Source organism: Nannobrachium achirus (genome assembly GCF_963921795.1).
Source record: "Nannobrachium achirus genome assembly, chromosome: 7".
Taxonomy (NCBI): Eukaryota; Metazoa; Chordata; class Actinopteri; order Myctophiformes; family Myctophidae; genus Nannobrachium; species Nannobrachium achirus.
In genome coordinates this window covers 46,547,244-46,567,767 of record NC_137816.1, presented here as the reverse complement: position 1 = coordinate 46,567,767, position 20,524 = coordinate 46,547,244, and the positions used below count along the sequence as shown (strand labels likewise).

At 43.9% G+C, this 20,524-nt stretch overlaps 1 protein-coding gene across 1 annotated transcript in view; it reads left to right on the top strand.

Moving 5' to 3' along the window:
- The window catches only part of map2k5 (mitogen-activated protein kinase kinase 5), a 92,010-nt gene that overhangs the window by 69,574 nt on the left and 1,912 nt on the right, over positions 1-20,524 (top strand). The window contains exons 20-21 of the mRNA XM_080730793.1: positions 6,072-6,133; positions 11,241-11,286. Coding sequence (XP_080586919.1) covers positions 6,072-6,133; positions 11,241-11,286 — 108 coding nt within the window. The remainder of the gene's footprint in view (positions 1-6,071; positions 6,134-11,240; positions 11,287-20,524) is intronic.

Sequence of the window (20,524 nt, the reverse complement as noted above, 5' to 3'; positions counted from 1 at the left end):
GGCCAGATGGCCAAGACATGGCCCATATCTGTGTGGCTGGTTCATATAGGGATCTCCATGTATGGGCATAAAATATATTGTATGTATATGGATACATTAATAAAATACAATAAAAAGTCCATATATGGGCATTCCCAGAAACAAAATCCCTTTTATGCCCATATATGGAGATTTCTGATGTCATCAATCAATTTCTGATGTCATCAATCACCCTTTAGGAGGACGAGGTCGCATGTCGCCCTGAGGCGTTTTACTAGTCCTAAAGTGTGTGCACTCTATGTTTATCTGTTTGTGTACACACACACACACACACTCTCTTTGTGTTTCTTTGTGTGTGTATTTCCAACATAAGCTGCAGTCCCCAACCAGGGACCTTTCCCTTCTCCCTGCTCTCCTTTCCACCTCAGTTCTTTGCTGACACGCACTAATAGCAAAACTGCCATGACACCCTCACTAACCCAACCCAGTTCCCCAGCCCTGTCCAACATTAAACATAGCGCACTGCTTGTCCTTAAGTGCCTATAGATTGGGCGTAATTAATAATTAAACGCTTTCGGTTGTAATGGGTTGACCCCGGCTGAACTGTTCATTAGTCAGCCCGACGGAGGCATCACTCAAACTATTTTTCCTGCGCCCTTTGCCGTCTCCCCTGGAGGTGAGAGAACTCTCCGTGTCGGCGCAGGCAGGGCCGGCACCGCCTCGCCGTCCCAGCTGACCTGGGGGGAGCGAGAGAGAGAGAGAGAGAGAGGGAGGCGGGCGGAGGATGGACAACTCTTTGGATAAATGGGAACACTCAGAGAGAGAGGCAAAGGATGGATGGTGTTGAGAATTTACCCACCAAAGACACCTAGGAGAGCCATAGGAATGCTAGCTGTAGAACAATGGTTTTCAACCAGAGGTGGTCCCCAGCTAAATGATGGAGAGTTGGTAACCAAAGGAACCCTTATAGATCTTTAACTCGTGAGAGTTTAAAATGAAACCAAATGGACCCGTAAAGTCACGCTCTCAAGAGTTGTTTAACATCTCCATTACGTAATTTACAAGAAGTGTACACAATTAGCCAGTAGCTATGCCCATCCCAAAAAGCTTTTGTCCAATGCTAGCTTAGCAACCATTAAACTGCAGTTAGTAATGGTTGCTAAGCTAGCATTGGACAAAAGCTTTTTTGGAGGGGCATAGCTACTGGCTAATTAGAGAATGTAGGAAAAAAAATATTATTGCGACTGCAGGTCGCAGTTTAGTATGTGAACGGTCACAGCTTGTCCGTATGTCTGTATCTCTGTGTGTATCTCTGTCTATAACGCCTGACACTGTGGTTATATGGTTTGTTGCTCTGACATCACGCTCTGGCTTCACTGTGATGTCACACTAACATAATCCCTTTTATGCCCATATATGGAGTTCCCTGATGTCATCAATATTAAGCCCATATCTAACAGGACTTCATATGGGAATGCCCATATATGGAGGCCACATCGGCCACATATCACACTAACGGCTGGTTCTACAGGCAGGGATCTCCAATTCTCCATGTATGGGCATAAAAAGGGTATGATGTCAGATGTCATAGACATCATAGGACTTTCACATAACAAATAACTGAGTAAGCATGTTTGGGCTCTCACAGGATATCTCTATATATATAAACTTTATTACAGGCTCAGGGCCCACAGGGTAGAGACAAACATTACAAAGATAATAATAAAAAAAAAAAAAAAAAAAAGAGTACATTCACCAAGCCCACACCAGAGCTACAAGAGGCACTCATATTGTCAATGTTCACCGAGCCCCACTGGGGCTAAAGAGGCACTCATGCCAGTGTCCTCTAATGGAAGACGTGTACCTGACTGAGCTACGTCCAGGGTCTGTCATCTGTCCAATTAATCCATTCAAGGAGCGATCCAGTCTGCAAGTGAACTTGTAAGTCAGGTTCCTCAACAGAGCCATGAAGGTGGTGAGACCCAATGAAACAAAGAGCTCACTGGCTCTGGTGCTCCTAGGTTATATATACAGTACATGGATCTCCATATATGGGTAACTGGTCCGATATGGCTAGATGGCCAAGAATTGTCGCCCTGAGGCGTCTTACTAGTTTTGATTGACCTGTTATCTCACCTATCAATACAGCATGGAATTGTGGACAAAATCATATCCAGCGACAACAAAGTATTCAACGTTTTGGGATGGACCTTGATGTGAAAAGGGTTGAAAACCACTGTTATAGAATACAATGGCCCTACTGTGTTGCCTAAAGAGGCAGAGAAACATCGGTGTCCTTCGTCGACAGCTAATAAAAGTCAGAGGCAGAACGGAGAGAGAAGCATTTCAAAAACCCAATTGGCAGCGCATTACTTTCATTGCAAGGTGCATCTTATAACACATGGCTACTATTCCGTCTACTTAAGTTTTGACAGTATTGTCATCTAGTGCTCTTAACTCTTAAACACACAAACGTTCTCTGCTTTAAAGTTGGGTTTCAGTCGCTCTGTTTGAACATAATTTTTTATCAGAGGTGGCGAAGGTAAGCTATTTGTAATGTGTCTAGATGTGGTAATATTCTGGAACTTCAAAACCATGCCAGGTGTTATAAATTAAAACCGATTCACACATTCTTTGATAACATTTTTTTGATATTCTTTGCATGTTGCTGTGATGTTTGTTTGAGTACTCTGCTCCAGTAAGTGGATCATTAATATTGACGCAGCTAGAGGTGTATTCTACGGGGGGGTGTCTCTGGGGGTCGTTGAGATAAATAACAAGCTGGGCCACGTAAGGCTCAGGTGAGAGAGTATATAAACAGGGAAAATAAAAATGTCTACATAGAAATGAGTGTACACAAGCACAGGTTTTGTTTGCTACTAAACATATGCTTACCCTCACCCCTCTCATTTTCTCACTCTCCACCCCACAATTAAAATGTTAATATTTGGGTACTGCAAAGAGAACATTTGGTTGTTGTTTTTTAACCTCGGTCTTGAACCAGAAATTCTCTTCTCCTTTGTCTGTCCTCTGTCCATCTGTCCTCAGTCTGTCTGTCCTCTGTCTGTCCTCTTTAATGCGTCTCTGCGGTACTTGTTGAATACCAAGTGGCTCCGCTATTAATGGACCTCTGCTTCGTTTTCAACTCTTTAATTACTGATCTAATTTTGCCTAATAATTACTCGGTCGGTGCCAATGACATGTATATTTACTGCTCATGCCCTCGTAGTGTGCAGTCTTAGAACGGAGGGCGTTGAGACAAAGCCTTCCCAGACTCTCCACTTTCATCACACGGGCTGCTCGTCATTTTCGCCCGTCGCTTGCCGCCACTTCAAAGCTTCGCCGGTGTTCCCCTCCGCTGCAGATATGAATACATGCATTTAGAGTTTGTGTGTGTTTGTCTTCAGCGCGTTCAAAGCGCACGTGTAAATGCAAATATGGGAGGAAAGTGTGAGAGATCTGTATCAGAACTAACAAACATAGTAGTAATGCAAAAATAGATTGAGTAGTGTGTGTGTGTGTGTGTGTGTGTGTGTGTGTGTGTGTGTGTGTGTGTGTGTGTGTGTGTGTGTGTGTGTGTGTGTGTGTCACACACAGCGTGCCACAACCCAGCAGGTGGAAATTGTTTGGTGCTCTTGCTCTAAATGGCATGTACACTGAGGCATACGGCTTGCAGTCCTTGAGGGTGTTTTTTAGAGTGTGTGTGTGCGTGCGCTCTATGATATATTGCTCATCCAAGCGGCGGCAGCACTCTGAAGCACAGCGAGATTAGAAGCAGCCAATTCCTTTGTTAATTTAAATAGGTGCATGCATCACTCTTTGCAGGGGCCTGCCGATCAGAGCATTAAGGAACGGGGGAACACTGCCCAGAGGTGTTTTCACAGCACAGCGGGGCTGCTAATGCAGAGCGCTGTGTGATCCCTGCATTTGACTGAACGGATGATTGTGGAGCCAGTATATGTATCCGATACATACATACATAACGACGATACATTGTATCGTCGTTGTCGGGTGGAAACCTTGCATGTCCAAAACTGTTTGTTTTGTATTTATCATTTTTAAAATGATTTAAACTAGTGAAAACAGCCGATCTACAAGCACACAACGCCTCGCACCGCGAGGCGTTGTGTGCTTGTAGATCGGCTGTTTTCACTACTTTTGTGCGACGGCCTTGTGTGATGAATCAGGGCTTTACTTTGCGTTTTTTTTTTTAGAAATGTAAAACCTGGAGATACGAGGTTTCTGCCCGACAGTGATGATATATATGTGTGTGCGCTGTGCGCGTGTGTGTGTGTGTTTGTACGTATGCTGTAGATGTGTGTTGAAAATATTAGTGCAACATTTAGGACATGAAGATATTGTTCTTTCCGCACGGCTGGAACGCTGGGAGGCGGAGATGTTTTTGCCCCTGTGAGTGACTGAGATCAGCACTCCCCAATTTTTGTAATCGTCCGCATGTTGACGCCATAGCACATAGCAGACCGTGTTATATTTTGGCATATTTTTGTCACATTATGTTTTGGGGTATATTCTTATTTCATATAAAACCTGAAAATCTGAGATGTAAAATGAGGTATTCGTTGTTTAGATCAGTTGGTGCCGTGATGCCAGTCCAGGGGTGCCGCAGAATAATTTAATAGCATTTGGAATTCATCAATATCACAACATCAATATCACTTACCTATGCTTAGTAAAACAGACCTGATTTGCACTGTACTTGATGAGTTATTTTTCCATCTACGGCCAACTCTTCTGTCTTCACCAAAAATAGCAGATCTACAAGCTCACAACAGTGAGCTTGTAGTTCGTCTATTTTTGGTGAACCTTCCCCCCAGAATAGGCATGCAGGGGTTCAAATATAACGTTATTTTCTGTCGTTTCTGATGGAAATAGATATTTATCTGTGACATCAGGTGGAAGGATGTGCATATTTAAGTTGCATAATAGGATGTAAGATTAAAAAAAGTAACAGTGTAATTCAGGGGTGCCATGGATGAAAAAGTTATTTACTGGGGGTGCCCTGAGTCAAAAAAGTTTGAACACCCCTGGTTTAGATTGACTCATTGGTAGAAGTTCTCATTGAAAAGGGAAACGCAGTCGTTCTCTCTTTCTTTTCATTCACTAATCTCTGGTCTAAAGTATCCCAGAGGACATTGAATCTGAAAGCAGACTGCTGAGAGCTGAGACATTCCTTCCATTATTTGTATGCTTTGTCTCAGTGAGCTGCTAGCCTGCCAGCAGGCTGCATCACCTCTCCCTGGATAGTTATTTGAGCTAGTCTGTCAAGGACAGCTCCAGTATTGAGCCCTGAATGGAAACTTCACAGAAACTGTGGCAACTTTCTGTCCCAGCGATGGAATGGTTCAATGCATTTCATTCGATTTCTGGGTGGAGGAGTTTGCCAGCGACGGGATGCAGCGATGATTGATTAATTGATTGATTGAATCCTTTAGCCAGAAATGTAAACAGCACGTGGTATAGGTAAATGGTAAATAAATGGTGCATTTATATAGCACTTTTATCCAAGGCGCTTTACATAGATTGTGCAATACATTCACCCATTCACACACACATTCATACACCGATGGCTCACCGGGAGCAACTAGAGGTTCAGAGTCTTGCTCAAGGACTCTTCGACACTAACTTTGGGGGAGCCCGGATTCAAACTGGGAACCCTTCGTGCTCTAATATCGGTTTCTCTACCCCTGAGCTATGCCGGCCCCACAGGTAAGAAGTTAAGGCTAAAAGCATGAGGCAAAATAAGTCCTGGGGACTTGTTTCCATTATGGTCCTATGTATTCAATTCATCAACATAGCATGAAAAGATATTTTGCCAACCAAATCCAATCAGAGTGAAGCCCCAAGAACCCTGTACCAAGCTGTAGGAGTTCCTATGGCAGCTGCCATACCTTGGCATACCCAATTGACGCCTCTGAACAATAGTCTCCGCGGTGGTGGGCAGGAACTTCACATGCCTGAAAACTATTATTTAAGTTTTAACGTGTAACTTCGTGACACCCCGCCAGGGGGAAGAGACCGGAGAGAGTGGCAAGTAATGCTGTCTGACTTCCCGTTACCTCCCTCTTTTCCAGGATCCACCGGTTCTTCCTGTCGGCCAATTCAGTGAGAAGTTTGTTCACTTCATCACACAATGGTGAGTCTCTGTTTTCAACACTCTGTCACCACAACAATGTACTTTTAAATGTGTGCACTGGTGCATGAAAAGACAATAATAATAATAATTTGAAATCCACTACCTGAAACGTGAAATTCACGTTAAATGTTGTATTAACCCAGAATGAGCAATTACCTTAACTACAGAGTATATTGGACAAACCTCCTGAAAAAAAAGGGTTTTGAAACTTAACTTTGGTCGATTATTTCTCCTCTTCAATAATACCAGTCTCAGGTAGCCTGGGTTAGGTTGCATTTTCGGGTTTCTGATCCGGCCGGGAGCAGAAACAACCTACACTTTGGCCGGAACTACCAAACCGGAACCAGTTTAAACCCCTTGATGCGGCCGTAGTTTTGCTTATTTGTGGAAAGGTTCATTTGGTATATCCATCTTTTAGTCCAACCCGTAGTGACTGGCAAGACTACACTTCTCGAGCATTTAAAAAGAGATTGGAGAAACAAACAGGGGGGACCAAAACAAAGCGACGCCACTTCTTCTTCATGTTTCCGGATTAGGCGTAAGAAGACCTCAAGAAGACCGGTTCCTCACCCTCGCTTCACTGAGGAACCCTAGGCTTTCCTCCAGAGATTTACAGACAACATTTTCACAACAGACAGTAACCCAGACAGATCTCTGTCAAAGTTGCAGGACTCGTCCTTTAATAGCCAGTTGAATAGCCTATCGTGTCCCGCAATTTGTTCTGTGTTTTTTAAACATCTCCTTAACATAAAGAAAAAACACAAGAAGGGCATTAAATTTGTCTTAACTTCTTAACTGCCAGGGGCCACAAGAGGCCGCTAAAGTGCCAGACATTTCCCCATAGGGCTTCACTATAACATCCGGGTACCCAGGCAGAAGTGCCTTGGGTTTTCACTGCAAACAGTGTTATGAACGTGAACCGGAGGAAGTGAGCTAACAGTTAACTATCCGCTTTTTCTTTTTTTAGAAGCCCGATCTGAGGCTATTTAGCCGCAAAAAAACGTTTTCGCTGCCCTAGGAACACAGTTCAGAGAAAAAGGTCTCTAAAGATGTGACTATGTATTGGATTAGGCGGCGCGATGCGGCGGCGTTACCCGATTACGGGCCGGTGGAAAGAGAGCGCGGTAGGCGGCCTGGATCAAAATTTAGACGGGGGCTCCGTTGAGGCCTCCGATTATTTCATTCATTTTATTAAAGAAACCGGAATTCTTCGGTTTTGGTACCTCAGATACGTCGCGCAAAAATAGAGTTTTTTTGGGTGGGGCTCTAAACTTTATTCTAAACCATTTTCAATGGAATAAATCATCGGAATGGCTCGTTGGAAAGCGATGGACGAGCCAGGACCACCCACGTCGCTACAAGCAGCTCAGGGTAAGTAAAATAGCGAAAATAATATTGTATTGGATTGAAAAAAAGAAACGAAATTGTTCGGTTTTATCACTAAAAGAGTTAATATCCAGGTTGGACCTCCCATGCCTTCACCTCTGTATAGGCCATTTAGTTGTTCTATTTGAGCAGGAGAGAAATAATCGATCAAACCTTTTTTTTTATATCCGTAATCCCAAATTACCCTAGAATCTAGATCAATTCATTGTATAATGACACACAAGGGGCCAGAATTGTACATTTGTACTTACAGTATATGCACGGATGTGTGTGTATGTTTCTTTGTTGATGTGGCTGTGGTTGCAATGCTTTAAATAGGTGGTGCCATATTTGGAGCTGTGTGGAGCTCCCTATACGTGGCCGTGTGTGTGGGTCTGTCTGTCTGTCTGTCTGTTTGTCTGTTTGTCTGTCTGTCTCCGGGTATGTAGCCTGCAGTAACCTTTTCTGGCCAGTGGCCACACATGTTAAGGGAGGGGCGCTGTTGCACACACACACACACACACACACACACACACACACACACACACACACACACACACACACACACACACACACACACACACACAGCTCCACTTCGAACAGAGGTTCGATTTTTTTTGTACTTTTTATGGTTTTCATGTGGTTGACAGTATTTCATTAGACCCCCTGGTGTGGTTGTTATGAGCAATTATGTATTCCCTTTGTATTTTGGGTTTCTTCCTCGAGGCTGCCACCTTGTGGGTCAAAAGTGCCGATTCAAAAACAGAGTGACATCATATAATCATCCCCTCCCCTTTTACCATTCACCCAACACTGTGGGTGTGGCTAACTTCAGCTGGGTCACCACCCACCATGACAACCAGGCATAATTAATGAACTGGTGGGTGTGGCCACATAAAAAACGAATTGTAACTCTTTCTGTACACTTTGTTGGAAAAAATCTTCCTCCTAGTATTCATAGGAGGGGGGGGGATCATGGCATCCCATCTTTAATGAACGTGACGCTCAGCCCCTGCTCCCACTACATAGAAAGGCTATTCTCCTTTCACTAGCAGTGACTGGTTGGTATATCGTTCTACCACAATGGGGCACAGGCAATGTTTACCCTTGATTGGTTTGCCTCCTGTAACCTCTGCGTAGTTACACACGCCTGAAACATGAGTGGGTTCTCTGCGTGTGTGAATGAGAGCTGTGCTGTGCACCCGTGTTATATTATGTACACAATGCGTGTACATAATATGACGAAGTCGTCCACTACCTTTTTCACTGACAAAAACGAAATAAAAACTACACTTACGATGTCTAAAAATATTGACAATTTCGTCAACAAATGAAAACTAGACTACAATGTTAGCTAGGGACTATGTGGAGAAGAGATCCAGTAGAACTTAAAGACAACTCATTTTATGCTTGGTTGCTCTCGGTTGTTGCACTCTGAAAATAGCAGATCTACAAGCTCTAGGGGCTTGTAAATCAGCTATTTTTTGAAAAATCAACTATGGAGTTAGAGTAGTCGACTTGTGATATTTAGTCGACAAGATCTAAAATGTTTCAGATGACTAAAGTATGACTCAAACTAAATACAATTTCATTCAAAAGACTAAAACTAAATCCAAATTTACTGTAAAATTAACACTGGTATGAAGTAGGAATGGGATGATATAAAAATGTCATGTCACGATTATTGTGATTGCCATTTACGATATTATCGCGATAATCTAAATATCCCCAACATCCATTATCATGGGCGGAACATTTGCCAAAAAATAGCAGATCTACAAGCTCACAACGCGCCGCAATGCGACACGTTGTGAGCTTGTTGATCGTGCAGATTTTTTTTGGCTAAGAGATTTGGTAGAGAGTGAAAAAAGACTGTATAAAGTATGTTATTTCCAGGCCCGTTTCACCAATTCTAGAGGGTTTAAATGTTACCGGACATGCAGCTTGGCAAATACATTTTGAATTGAACCGAAGGATAATTTCACGCTAAATTTAAATCTCCACGAGTGCGTTTTTTTTATCACGATAAACGATAATAAGGATGATGGTCCCATCCCTAGCATGAAGGCAGCGAGTCCTTAACAGGCCGTGCCTGCCAGCTGCTGTTTACCCACGTCCCTACCTTGTTTACCCAAGCAGGGCACCTCTCTCTCTCTCTCTCTCAGGACATAGTGAGGTAGGAGTGCCCACGCAGCCCCGCCCTGGCACACAGCCTGGCACTAGCGTGTCTCTTAACCCATTTAGGCCTAGAATTATTGAATGCTTTAACCAGTGAAAAATAGCAGATATACAAGCTCACAGCGCCGCGCTGCGAGCTTGTAGATCTGCTATTTTTGTAAAAGTTGTGAAAATGTGTGCAAATCTTTGAATATAAGTATTTTCAAAGCGAACGTTTGCAACTCAAATTTTGCTTCTGGGTGGTGGTGGTCCCTGGAACTAAATATTTTGAGATGGGGGTCCGTGGCCAAATAAATATCATTTTGGGGGTCCTTCACATAAAATGGTTTGAGAACCACTGACATAGTAGTCTCTCAAGAACATACTAACTGAGCTGCAGTTAAGTGAAAAGGACCTTTTCTTTGACGATGGCTATAGCCAGATTGCTGACACAGAAACATAGGTTTTTCAAAAAACCTTAGAAGGATTCAAAAGACACTTATAGAATCGGGTCAAAATTAAAATTTTCACGATTTTTCAAAAATAGCAGATCTACAAGCTCGCAGCGCGGCACTCGGTGCCGCGCTGTGAGCTTGTATATCCGCTATTTTTCAATAGTTAAAGCATAAAATAATGATACACAAAATGTGTACCCGTTCTAAATGGGTTAAGGCTATTCTTCTTAGAGGGTCATGGCCCCGCCCGCTGTGATACATCACCCAGTAAGCAGGAACACCACCAGCTCCAGACGGGGCCCAGCGTTAATCCCTCAAAGTCCCACCTATGTAGGTCGCTCTGACACAGGGGTCTTCAACGTTTTCAGGCCAAGGACCCCTTAGTTGAGAGAGAGATGAAGCAGGGACCCCCACAACCTTTCCATAGAATTCCATATAGTTTCATTGTATGACAGCACAATCATCAGTGTATTTTTGGATTCGTGTCAATTTGTGTTTTCAGATATTTAACCACTTGAACTGTCAATACTTAATAAACTTGACATTTCACTATGTGCTCTTTTTCCCCTCTACACCACAATTTACAATTTAGGCATTTAGCAGACGCTTTTAAACCAAAGCGACTTAAAATATGCAGGTAATACATCAATTTAATAAGCAAGCTAATATGTCAGTACTCAGTACATCAACAACAATACAACAAATGCATAGGAATATCAATCTAGAAAAACAATATCATGGGTAGACCACGCACCTAATCAGTACAAAAAGTTTTTTTAAAACCTAAAAATGCTATCTAGCTTGTGGTCATTGAGGGAAGGGGGGAGTGTTACACCAAACCTCTTTGCCAAAAAATAGCTGATCTACAAGCTCACAACGCCTCGCAGCGCGAGGTGTTGTGAGCTTGTAGATCAGCTATTTTTGGCTAAAGTTCTCAGAATAAGGACACTAGGGTTCAAGTGGTTAAATAGTGCTATTTGAAGCTTTTGCAACGAGAGGTTTGTATTTCCTAAGTATATGTTTTAATTTATCATCGTCAGTCAAGGCCTCTCTTTCATTTTCTGTGCTACGATGTATTTTCAAGCCAGCAGCCATAAAGACCGCTTGTATCGCTTTTTCTTCCCTTTCAGTATGAGACGGCACCCCAAAGAGAGGCCTGCCCCCAATAACCTAATGGTAAGTTACCCTCTAGGCCTTCCATTTAAAAAAGGTTGAGTGCAACAATAAGAATTGTGAATTACTGTGTACTGTGTCTGATCATTTTAACTCATTGACTTATATATGTTATATGCTGCGATTTTCTTACCTTTTAACGTGGGTGCGTGTCCATCGTGGACAATGCTGCTCGGATGGTGCGCGCCGTGGTCCGTTGGCGTTTTCAAAAGATCCCATGTTCATCTATGCTAGCATTGCTTAGCTAGCAGCAGTGTAGTGTAACAAGGAAGTAAACGCAGCGGAGAGTGGCCACGGAGAAACGTGTCCCCCCCCACAAAAAAATGCATATCCGTTTCCGCTTCCGGTCCCAAACCGGAAGCACCGTCTTTGGGGAATGGCGATCCGATTTTGGATTTATTGATTGCGACCGAAGGTCTGTGTAGACGTGTACACATTTTTACGGTCTATGGGTTTGCCGCTCTGACATCATGCTCTGATGTCACTGTGATGTCAGGGGAACCACTCTAACAGAATGGGTTTACCACTCTGACATCACGCTCTGGCTTCACTGTGATGTCACACTAACACAATCCCTTTTATTCCCATATATGGAGTTCCCTGATGTCATCAATATTAATGATGCCCTGTTAGAGAGATCCCTGTGATGCCAGGGGGAACAAATCCCTTTTATGCCCATATATGGAGATCCCTGATGTCCACATAGCTGATGTCCACATCACTGTGGCTTGTCGCCCTGAGGTGTCTTACTAGTTATTAGCTCTGGAAACTCTGGCCTGGCACGCAAACACATTGGGAATAACTCGGGGAAACTCTGGCTTTGGCAGTAAATGAGTTAAGTATCGACGGTTCAAGTGGTTAAATATCTGAAAACACAAATTGACATGAATCCAAAATACACTGATGATCGTGCTGTCAAACAATGAAACTATTATATGGAATCTATGAAAAGGTTGTGGGGGTCCCTGCTTCATCTCTCTCTCAACTAAGGGGTCCTTGGACTGAAAACGTTGAAGACCCCTGGTCTACATGGTGTCTTAGGGGACACACGCACGGACACATCACATTTTGCTTGTCCTTTTGTTTCCAACCGCCTCTGGAACTTCACTTGAGAGTAGCGGAATTCTTTGCACTGTACAGCAGCTTGACCCGGTTCATTCAGACTGGCTTCAATACAATAAATGGAGTGAAATGTGGGTTTTTCAGGTCTCAGTTGGACAGTATCTCAAGGTTTTTGTCTGACCTTTCCCTGACATCCCCCGTTGGCAGCACAAAGTTCATTACTATTGTTTTTGCATTGCCATGTTGGACTAGAGGGTCCTTGACCTGCAGAAACTCCTCAACCATTTAAAAAACACAACTGCATTTTCCAAGTTAAAAGGCATCATACAATTATGATTAATTGGATTTTTGATTTGAATTGTATTAATAAACTTAACCTTTCACTGTGTACTTTGTCTGCTCTTTTTCCCCTCTACACCAAAGCTCTTTGCCGGAAATAGACGATCTACAAGCTCACAACGCCTCGCAGCACGAGGCGTTGTGAGCTTGTAGATCTGCTATTTTTGGCTAATGTTCTCAGAATATGGACGCTAGGGTTCAAGTGGTTAATATAAAAAAGGAGAAAAAAAGTTTCTAACACTCAAAGATTTGGAGGACCCCCTGTAGTAACTCTAAGGACCCCCTAGGGCTCCCAGACCCCCAGTTGAAGACCCCTGAGGTAGACTTCTGTTTTTTTACATACTAATCTACATACTACTTGTAGCTCCGGCTAATGTTTCAGGACCAAGGACAGTGACAGCCTGGTCCACAGAGATATAAGCTGTGGGTGTAGTTGTGTGGGATCTGCGTGTGATTTCTTTCTTAACGGCTATCTGGCAAGCCCCACCCTGGCAGCGTGTGATTGGCCTGCAGCAGTCCAAGGCACTACAGTCCCTTTGAGGCCGCATTGTCGCTATGTCTACATGTTATCTTTTCGACAACCCAACTCTACCCCTAACCCTAAACTTAACCTCCGTGGGGTGTAGCCAGAAAAAGTGGCACGACCGGGATACGAACCCGGGGCGCATGGATTGGAATCCTAGAGACCAATCCACTAAGCCACTGATGCAGTTGCTGGGAACGGCATTCTGTCTGTATTAGTAGGGGAGGAAAAGCCTCGCGAGGCTGCCACTCAAATGACGCCTGGCCAATCACATCGCGTCTTTTCCGGGACTTGCCAGATTGCCGTTACATTTAGATATCACGCGGGGTCTGCACATAGACTAAAATATGGACGGTGGGAAGCCATTGGTTTTCTATGCTGCGCAAATGAAGCTTTTTTGGCCGTTGTATGGGACCAGCACTACATGGAACACTCTCACGGATCGTTGTTAGTCTCATCATTGTTTTAATGGTACCCAAGGAATGCTATTGGCTGCCAACGGTCACGTGCAACCGCAGGGATACATGGGACATTGTCTTAAGCTTGCCGAAAATAAAGCACACAAAGAAGAATCATCACAAGCCCCATGTTATATTATTTTCACAAAACACATATCATGGTGATTGAAACAAGGCTTTAAACTAGCGACAGGAACCATAAAGTATTTATGACAATGTTTATTAAGGTAAGAAAATCAAATGTAAAAGTTCGGGGGAAATTAATGGAATCCTATGGAGAACATGTTGCTTCTGGTGCCGGAGGGTCCATGCTCAAGTTCCCTCAGCCCTATGTTAACCACTATACCTAACCCTAACCTCAGTGAGGGAACATAGGGCTGAGGGAGCTTGAGCTTGACCCCGTGCCAGAACAGCACAACTAGCGGCCAATCACAGAAGCTTTCAGTTCCGCGTTTGCTTCATTTTAAATCGGGACAACTACACCCCTGGGTCCGCGTCATCTAATTTTGACATGCTACTCAATGGAAAATAATTGTGTTTGTGTTCAAGTTGTTCACAAAGTAGAAAGTCTTGGGAGTATCTTTGATGGATGTACTGCCTGGCCACATCATATTCCCCCTGTTCTTCCCCATTTGGACTTGATGGCTTTTCTCTGATCTGGTATTAACTCACAAGGCCACAGTCATTTGCACCGGCCACCTTTTAAGAGCTGCTACAAGCCCCGACTAATGTTTCAGGACCAGTGACAGTCGAGTCCACTGAGAGCGGAGGGGTGGGTGGGGGTGTGTGTGTGTGTGTGTGTGTGCGTGTGTGTGTGTGTGTGTGTGTGTGTGTGTGTGTGCGTGTGTGCGTGTGTGCGTGTGCGACTGTCTGTGTGTGTGTCAGGGAGAGTAAATGTAGAGAGAATGTTCTTGTTGGTGATATTTTAGATTATTGCGATATCGTAAATCGCAATATCTTTGGTCACAATAATCGTGAATGAAATCACGATTATTGTGAGATCTTCATATCGTCTCCCATCCCTACTCGCTCTGTGTGTAAGGACTTGTTTCTTCCACTCCACTCCAACTCCCTTAGACCAGGGGTTTTCAAAGTGGGTGAATGGGCACCCTGGGGTGCCGCGACGGCAGTCCAGGGGTGCCACGAGGTCATTTGATAATATTTGAAATGTATTTGGACACTTGAAGAAATATTTAGTATCATTTTAAACTTGAAGTACAAAGTTATTTTCAGTCAGTTCTAACCAAAATGGCTATTATCTCAACGTTTTCCTCGCGACGTAATCGCTAAAATATCGTCACTGTTGGGCAGAAACCTTGTATCTCCAAGTTTCAAATGTGTACGTCTTTTGGTAAAGCAAAGCCCTGCTTCATCATACAAGACTGTCGCAAAAAACTAGTGAAATCAGCCGATCTACAAGCGCACAAAGCGGTGTGTGCTTGTAGATCTGCTGTTTTCACTAGTTTAGTACATTTAGTATGATAAATACAAAACGAACGGTTTTGGACATACAAGGTTTCCATCCAACAACGACGATATGTTATAAATATAAGGTGCTGGGAGTGAAAATTATAATGTAGGGGTGCCTCGAATTAAAAAAATATTTATGGGGTGCCCTGAGACAAAAAAGTTTTGGAACCCCTGCCTTTAGACTATGTCCCCCCCCAAACACACATACACACACACTTCTTCTTTCCTCTGTTCTGCCATCTTTTTTCTCTCTGCTTTTTATTCTCTCTCTTTTTTGCATTCTCTCTCTCTCTCCCCTTCAGGCCCAAATCATTTCCTTCTCTGCCCATGATGAGCAGGGAGATGAGGTCATGGTACCCACCATTGTGGCACTGTCCTCTTGATTGTCTTTCTCTCTCTCTCTCTCCCTCTCTCTCTCTCTCTCTCTCTCTCTCTCCCCCCACCCCTCCACCATTCCCCGGCCTCCTGCGTACATATTAAAAACTCTGTACCTTTTCTATCTGTATGTTAATGCACCTAGCTAGCCACAGCTGGAGGTCCCCCCCCCCCCCCCCCGACCCCCACCACCTATTTCTCCTCTCTTATCTCTCTCTTTCCTCCTCTTGCTAATAGTTTTTTATCTTTGCCTCTCGTTCCTCTGAGAGCGTAATGTTGGAAAACAGGCGCTCACATTGGCAATAAGCAAATACTGTTATTTTTATGGCCCTGTGCCCCCCCCTCCCCTCCCCCCATCAGCTCATCTGGGTTTTTGCGTACCTTCCCTTGATCGCTACCGCGGCTTTTTATTGACGTCATTACTGTCACACTGCAGTTTGATCCTATTAGACTCTCCTTTTAGTGGCGCTGGGATCCCGCGTGCTCCTTTGATTGCACGTCTGCAAGCAGATAGGCTCCGTCTCTGAGGCTTGACGCGAGGAGTATTACGAGCACTTTATGGCGAGCGGCCTCGCTAGCACTGTTATGTTTAATTGACGAAACAAATAAATTGGGGGAAAAGAAAGGAGAAGAAAAGACGTTGCGTCGAGTTAAGCGAGGTGATACGGAAAGTAAAGGAGCTCCGGGGCCAGAGAGATGCGTGACTCATATCACAGAACCTCGTTGCCCCAGACATTAACTGAGCTGTATCAAACTTCGTATCAGTGTCACCTCTCTCTCTCTTTCCCTCTTCCTTTCTCTCCTCCCATCCCTGCGAGTCCTCTTCTCTCCAGCTGGTAAAGAATTACAGCGGTCCATCGCAGAAGAAAGTGACAGTGTCTTCTTCTCCTCCCACTGATGCATGTTTCATGGTGGACACCCTATCCTGTCATCATAACCTCATGACGTTCGTTGGTCAGTTTCAGGAGACTTTCCGTTGGCCCGCGCCCAGGACCTTAACCTGGACACACACACACTGGATTGCATGGATCCGCCTTTCTGAAGCCTGGGGGGGGGGGGGGGGGAGAAACCAATCGGTTGTCTTTGCATAAGTCTTTTGCATAAGTTCCTTATGATTCATTTGAGTTAATTCTTCAACGTTTTCAGGCCAAGGACCCCTTAGCTGAGAGAGATCTGAAGCAGGGACCCCCACAACCTCCTCATAGATTCCATATAGTTTCATCGTCAATTTGTGTTTTCAGATATTTAAAGGACCACTTCACCTCTGGGAGAACCAGATCTTATTTTATTGTTGTTTGGGACACGATCAACACAAGCCTTATTTTTTGTGTTCAATCTGTGTTTTTAGATATTTTAGTATTTCAGCATGCTACAAAGCATCATATGATGCTTTGTAGCATGATATTACATCATCTGATGGATAATATGATGCAAAATGCATCTATTGCTGCTATTTTTGGCTAAAGTTCTCAGAATATGGACGATATAGGGTTCAAGTGGTTAATATAAAAAAGTAGGAAAAAAGGTTTCTGTCACACAAAGATTTGGAGGACCCCCAGTAGTAACTCCGAGGACCCCCTGTTGAAGACCCCTGAGTTAATCCCATAATATGGTAGTTGGCACCATCATATTGTTCAAGTGTGTTTTCTGTGCTTCCTATTTGTGACAGAGTGAGATCCCACAGCCCTCCATAGCTTCTTTGTGATTTGATGGACATTTCAACGTACCCAGCCCCCCCCCCTCCTCATTCCCTATTCCCTGTTCAACGGCCTTCACGTAGCCTTTTAGCACCTTTGTCAACGCTGCCCCCTCCCCCTTTTCTATTCATATGCACACACACACAACCGCACGCAGGCACTCCTCAGCCCCTTCCAACCCCGGAGGTACCAGATGAGCCCCTCGCTCTGTCACAAAAGAACCCCTCCTCTCTCTCTCTCTCTCTCTCTCTCTCTCTCTGACATAACCCAGATCTAGCAGCCTGCACGCAGATGGAAGCTGAATAACTGAGGCTATTAGTTTTCAATAAACCGGCTGAAGCTTGATCTTGATCTACTTGCTCTCTGTGGGTCCAAGTATTAACCTGCTGCCCACTGGCAAACAAATAGAAGTGGGTTCCTTATCCCCAGCACATCTGACATAAGTAACGATAATCCATAAATCCGGATCAGTCCATTGATTCAATGGGCAATGATTCAATCTGATTAGCAAAGCAGAAATGCATTTATTTAGTTCACCTGTATTTCAACAGGTAGTCACTTGAAATCAATGGTTTATTTTATGCGCAAGACCTGCCCAAAAATTGCAGCATTTATAAAAAACGTCCCGTCCTCAGTTGCAATGTTTTTGTCCTCTGTGTTACTGATCTGAGCCTTTGTTTTCTTGGCATGGAGCTTGAGGCCGATCTTCCCGCACTCCATTTCTACTGCCAGTAGTAGTAGTTCCCTTCCTTTCTCTGATGTGTCTGAGATTAGGGCGATGTCATCTGCGTATTCTAGGTCAGTGATCTTCACTCACTTTGACTTCCTGTGGACCAGAGTGAAACCCAGTGCCTCCTCTCTGCCATTGATTGTGAGTCTCAGGGTGTGGTCCGGCAGCGAAGCCACAGGTTGTGAGCTTGTAGATCTGCTGTTTTCACTAGTTTGGGGTCCCATGGCAAACGACTCATTTCTCTTTTGGGCCAAAGCTAAAAGTTTAGGGAACCACTGTAGCTGGGTTGTCTGGAGTCGTTTGTTGCATGAACAAGCCAGACTGAGCACTTATAGTAAGAAAGGTTACAGAGCATATTATAAGTCAGGGGTCTTCAACACAGGGTCCGGGATCCCAAGGGGATCCTCAGAGTTACGACAGGGGGTCCTCCAAAACGGAGTCCTCTCTAGTGTCCATATTCTGAGAACCTTTGCCAAAAATAGCCGATCTAGCGTGAGGCGTTGTGAGCTTGTAGATCGGCTATTTTTGGCAAAGAGGTTTCGTGTAGAGGGGAAAAAGAGCAGACTAAGTACAGAGTAAAAGGTCAAGTTTATTAGGTAATGACGGTTCAAGTGGTTAAATATCTGAAAACACGAATTGACATGAATCCAAAATACACTGATGATTGTGCTGTCAAACGATGAAACTATATGGAATCTGGGGGTCCCTGCTTCATCTCTCTCTCAGCTAAGGGGTCCTTGGCCTGAAAAAGTTGAAGACCCCTGTTATAAGTAATATATAAAAAGTAAAAGAAAAGACCATACCAAGGACACAGCAAACCGGAGAACTGGCCGCTCGGACAGCTCTGTTTCTAGGGAAAACAAGTTTGTAACACAATTGTTACATTCCTAACCAGAGAGTTACCCTTTCCCCTACCCGCCGAGATTAGAACACACGTGCATGCATACGTCGTCTATGCACACCAAACCAATGCTACTGAGGTTCCGGCGGGAGCCAGTGATTAGCATGCAAATCTGTAAAGACCTAGTTATTCTACCTACCTCTTCACCTTTCTCTCTCTCTGTCGCACTCTTTCTGTTTTCACCCAACCGTTCTTTCTCCCGCTCTCTCTCTCACTCACTCACTCACACACACACACACACACAGGGGTGTCGCACCAAATTCTGGGCCCTGGGTACAAGGATTCAATGCGGGCCCTCCATGAATGTTCTTCATAGGGGGACGGTGTTTAACCCATTTAGACTGGGAACGCATTATTACGCATTATTTTGTGCTTTAACTATTGAAAAATAGCAGATATACGTGCCGCGCTGTGAGCTTGTAGATCTGCTATTTTTGAAAAATTCAAATCCTTCCTTCCTTATTTTTCATGTGAAGGACCCCCAAAATGATATGTATTTGACCACGGACCCCCATCTCAAAATATTTAGTTCCAGGGACCCCCAGAAGCAACATTGATTTACAAATGTTCGCTTAAAAATACATATAATCAAAGATTTGCACACATTTTCACGAATAGCAGATCTATAAGCTTGCAGCGCGGCACTCAGTGCCGCGCTGTGAGCTTGTATATCTGCTATTTTTCAATAGCTAAAGTATAAAATAATCAAGGCCCCTCCACCTTGGGCCCTAGTAACTCAGTCCTACTCCCCCCCCCCCCCCCCCCCCTTGTGACACCCCTGCACACACACACACACACACACAAACACACACATTTTGTTCCTTCCAACAAGTCTAATGAGGTGACGACCAGTCTCTGGTAATAATTGCCTCAAACTCTCGTTGTAATTTTTCCCGGCGCTGATTAATCATAAGTAGAGTTATTTAAAAACGCATAAATTAATCTTCGATTAAAAAGACCTATCAAAGGCTCCAAACAATTAAAGAGTTAGGTAGAATTTCCCCGGGGATAGGGCCAGTTTTATTTGAGCGGGAGCATTCAGGTGATTATCCCAGTTTGATGTGGCCAGACGGTGATTAATGTAGCCATACTCTGAGTCCCTCCCCCATCTCACCTCTCTCCGAAGGCACTGCAAGAAATGTAAGCCGCTATACCTTAAATGACCTGAAGTAAAGAGTATTTATTCTCTGTAACTCTCTCATTACACCTTACATGTTTAATTCAGCTATGGAGGTATTTTAATTATTGGAGGGTTATGTTCGTGTTCCTTCCTGCAAGGAACGTTGTGGTTGTGCCCATGTGTAGCAGAGTAGCTCTGCCTGTGCCCAGGGGTGTCGCACAAAATTCTGGGCCCTGGGTACTTAAGCAGTTGAAAAATAGCAGATATACAAGCTCATAGCGCAACACTGAGTGCCACGCTGCGAGCTTGTAGATTTGCTATTTTTGAAGATTTGTGAAAATGTGTTCAATTCAGATGAATATAACCTAAGTAATGATGTCATTCTCATGAATGTAATTTGTCTCGGCGAGTGAAGTTCAATCAATGCTAACCTACATTTACATTTTTGTGAGTGCATCGTTTGCTTGACGTACTAGTCCTATCATTGAGAGGTCTGCCTGAGATAATAATATCTAATAGTCTGCATACGTTTTTATTTACCTTACAAACATTGTGTCCACTCGTGT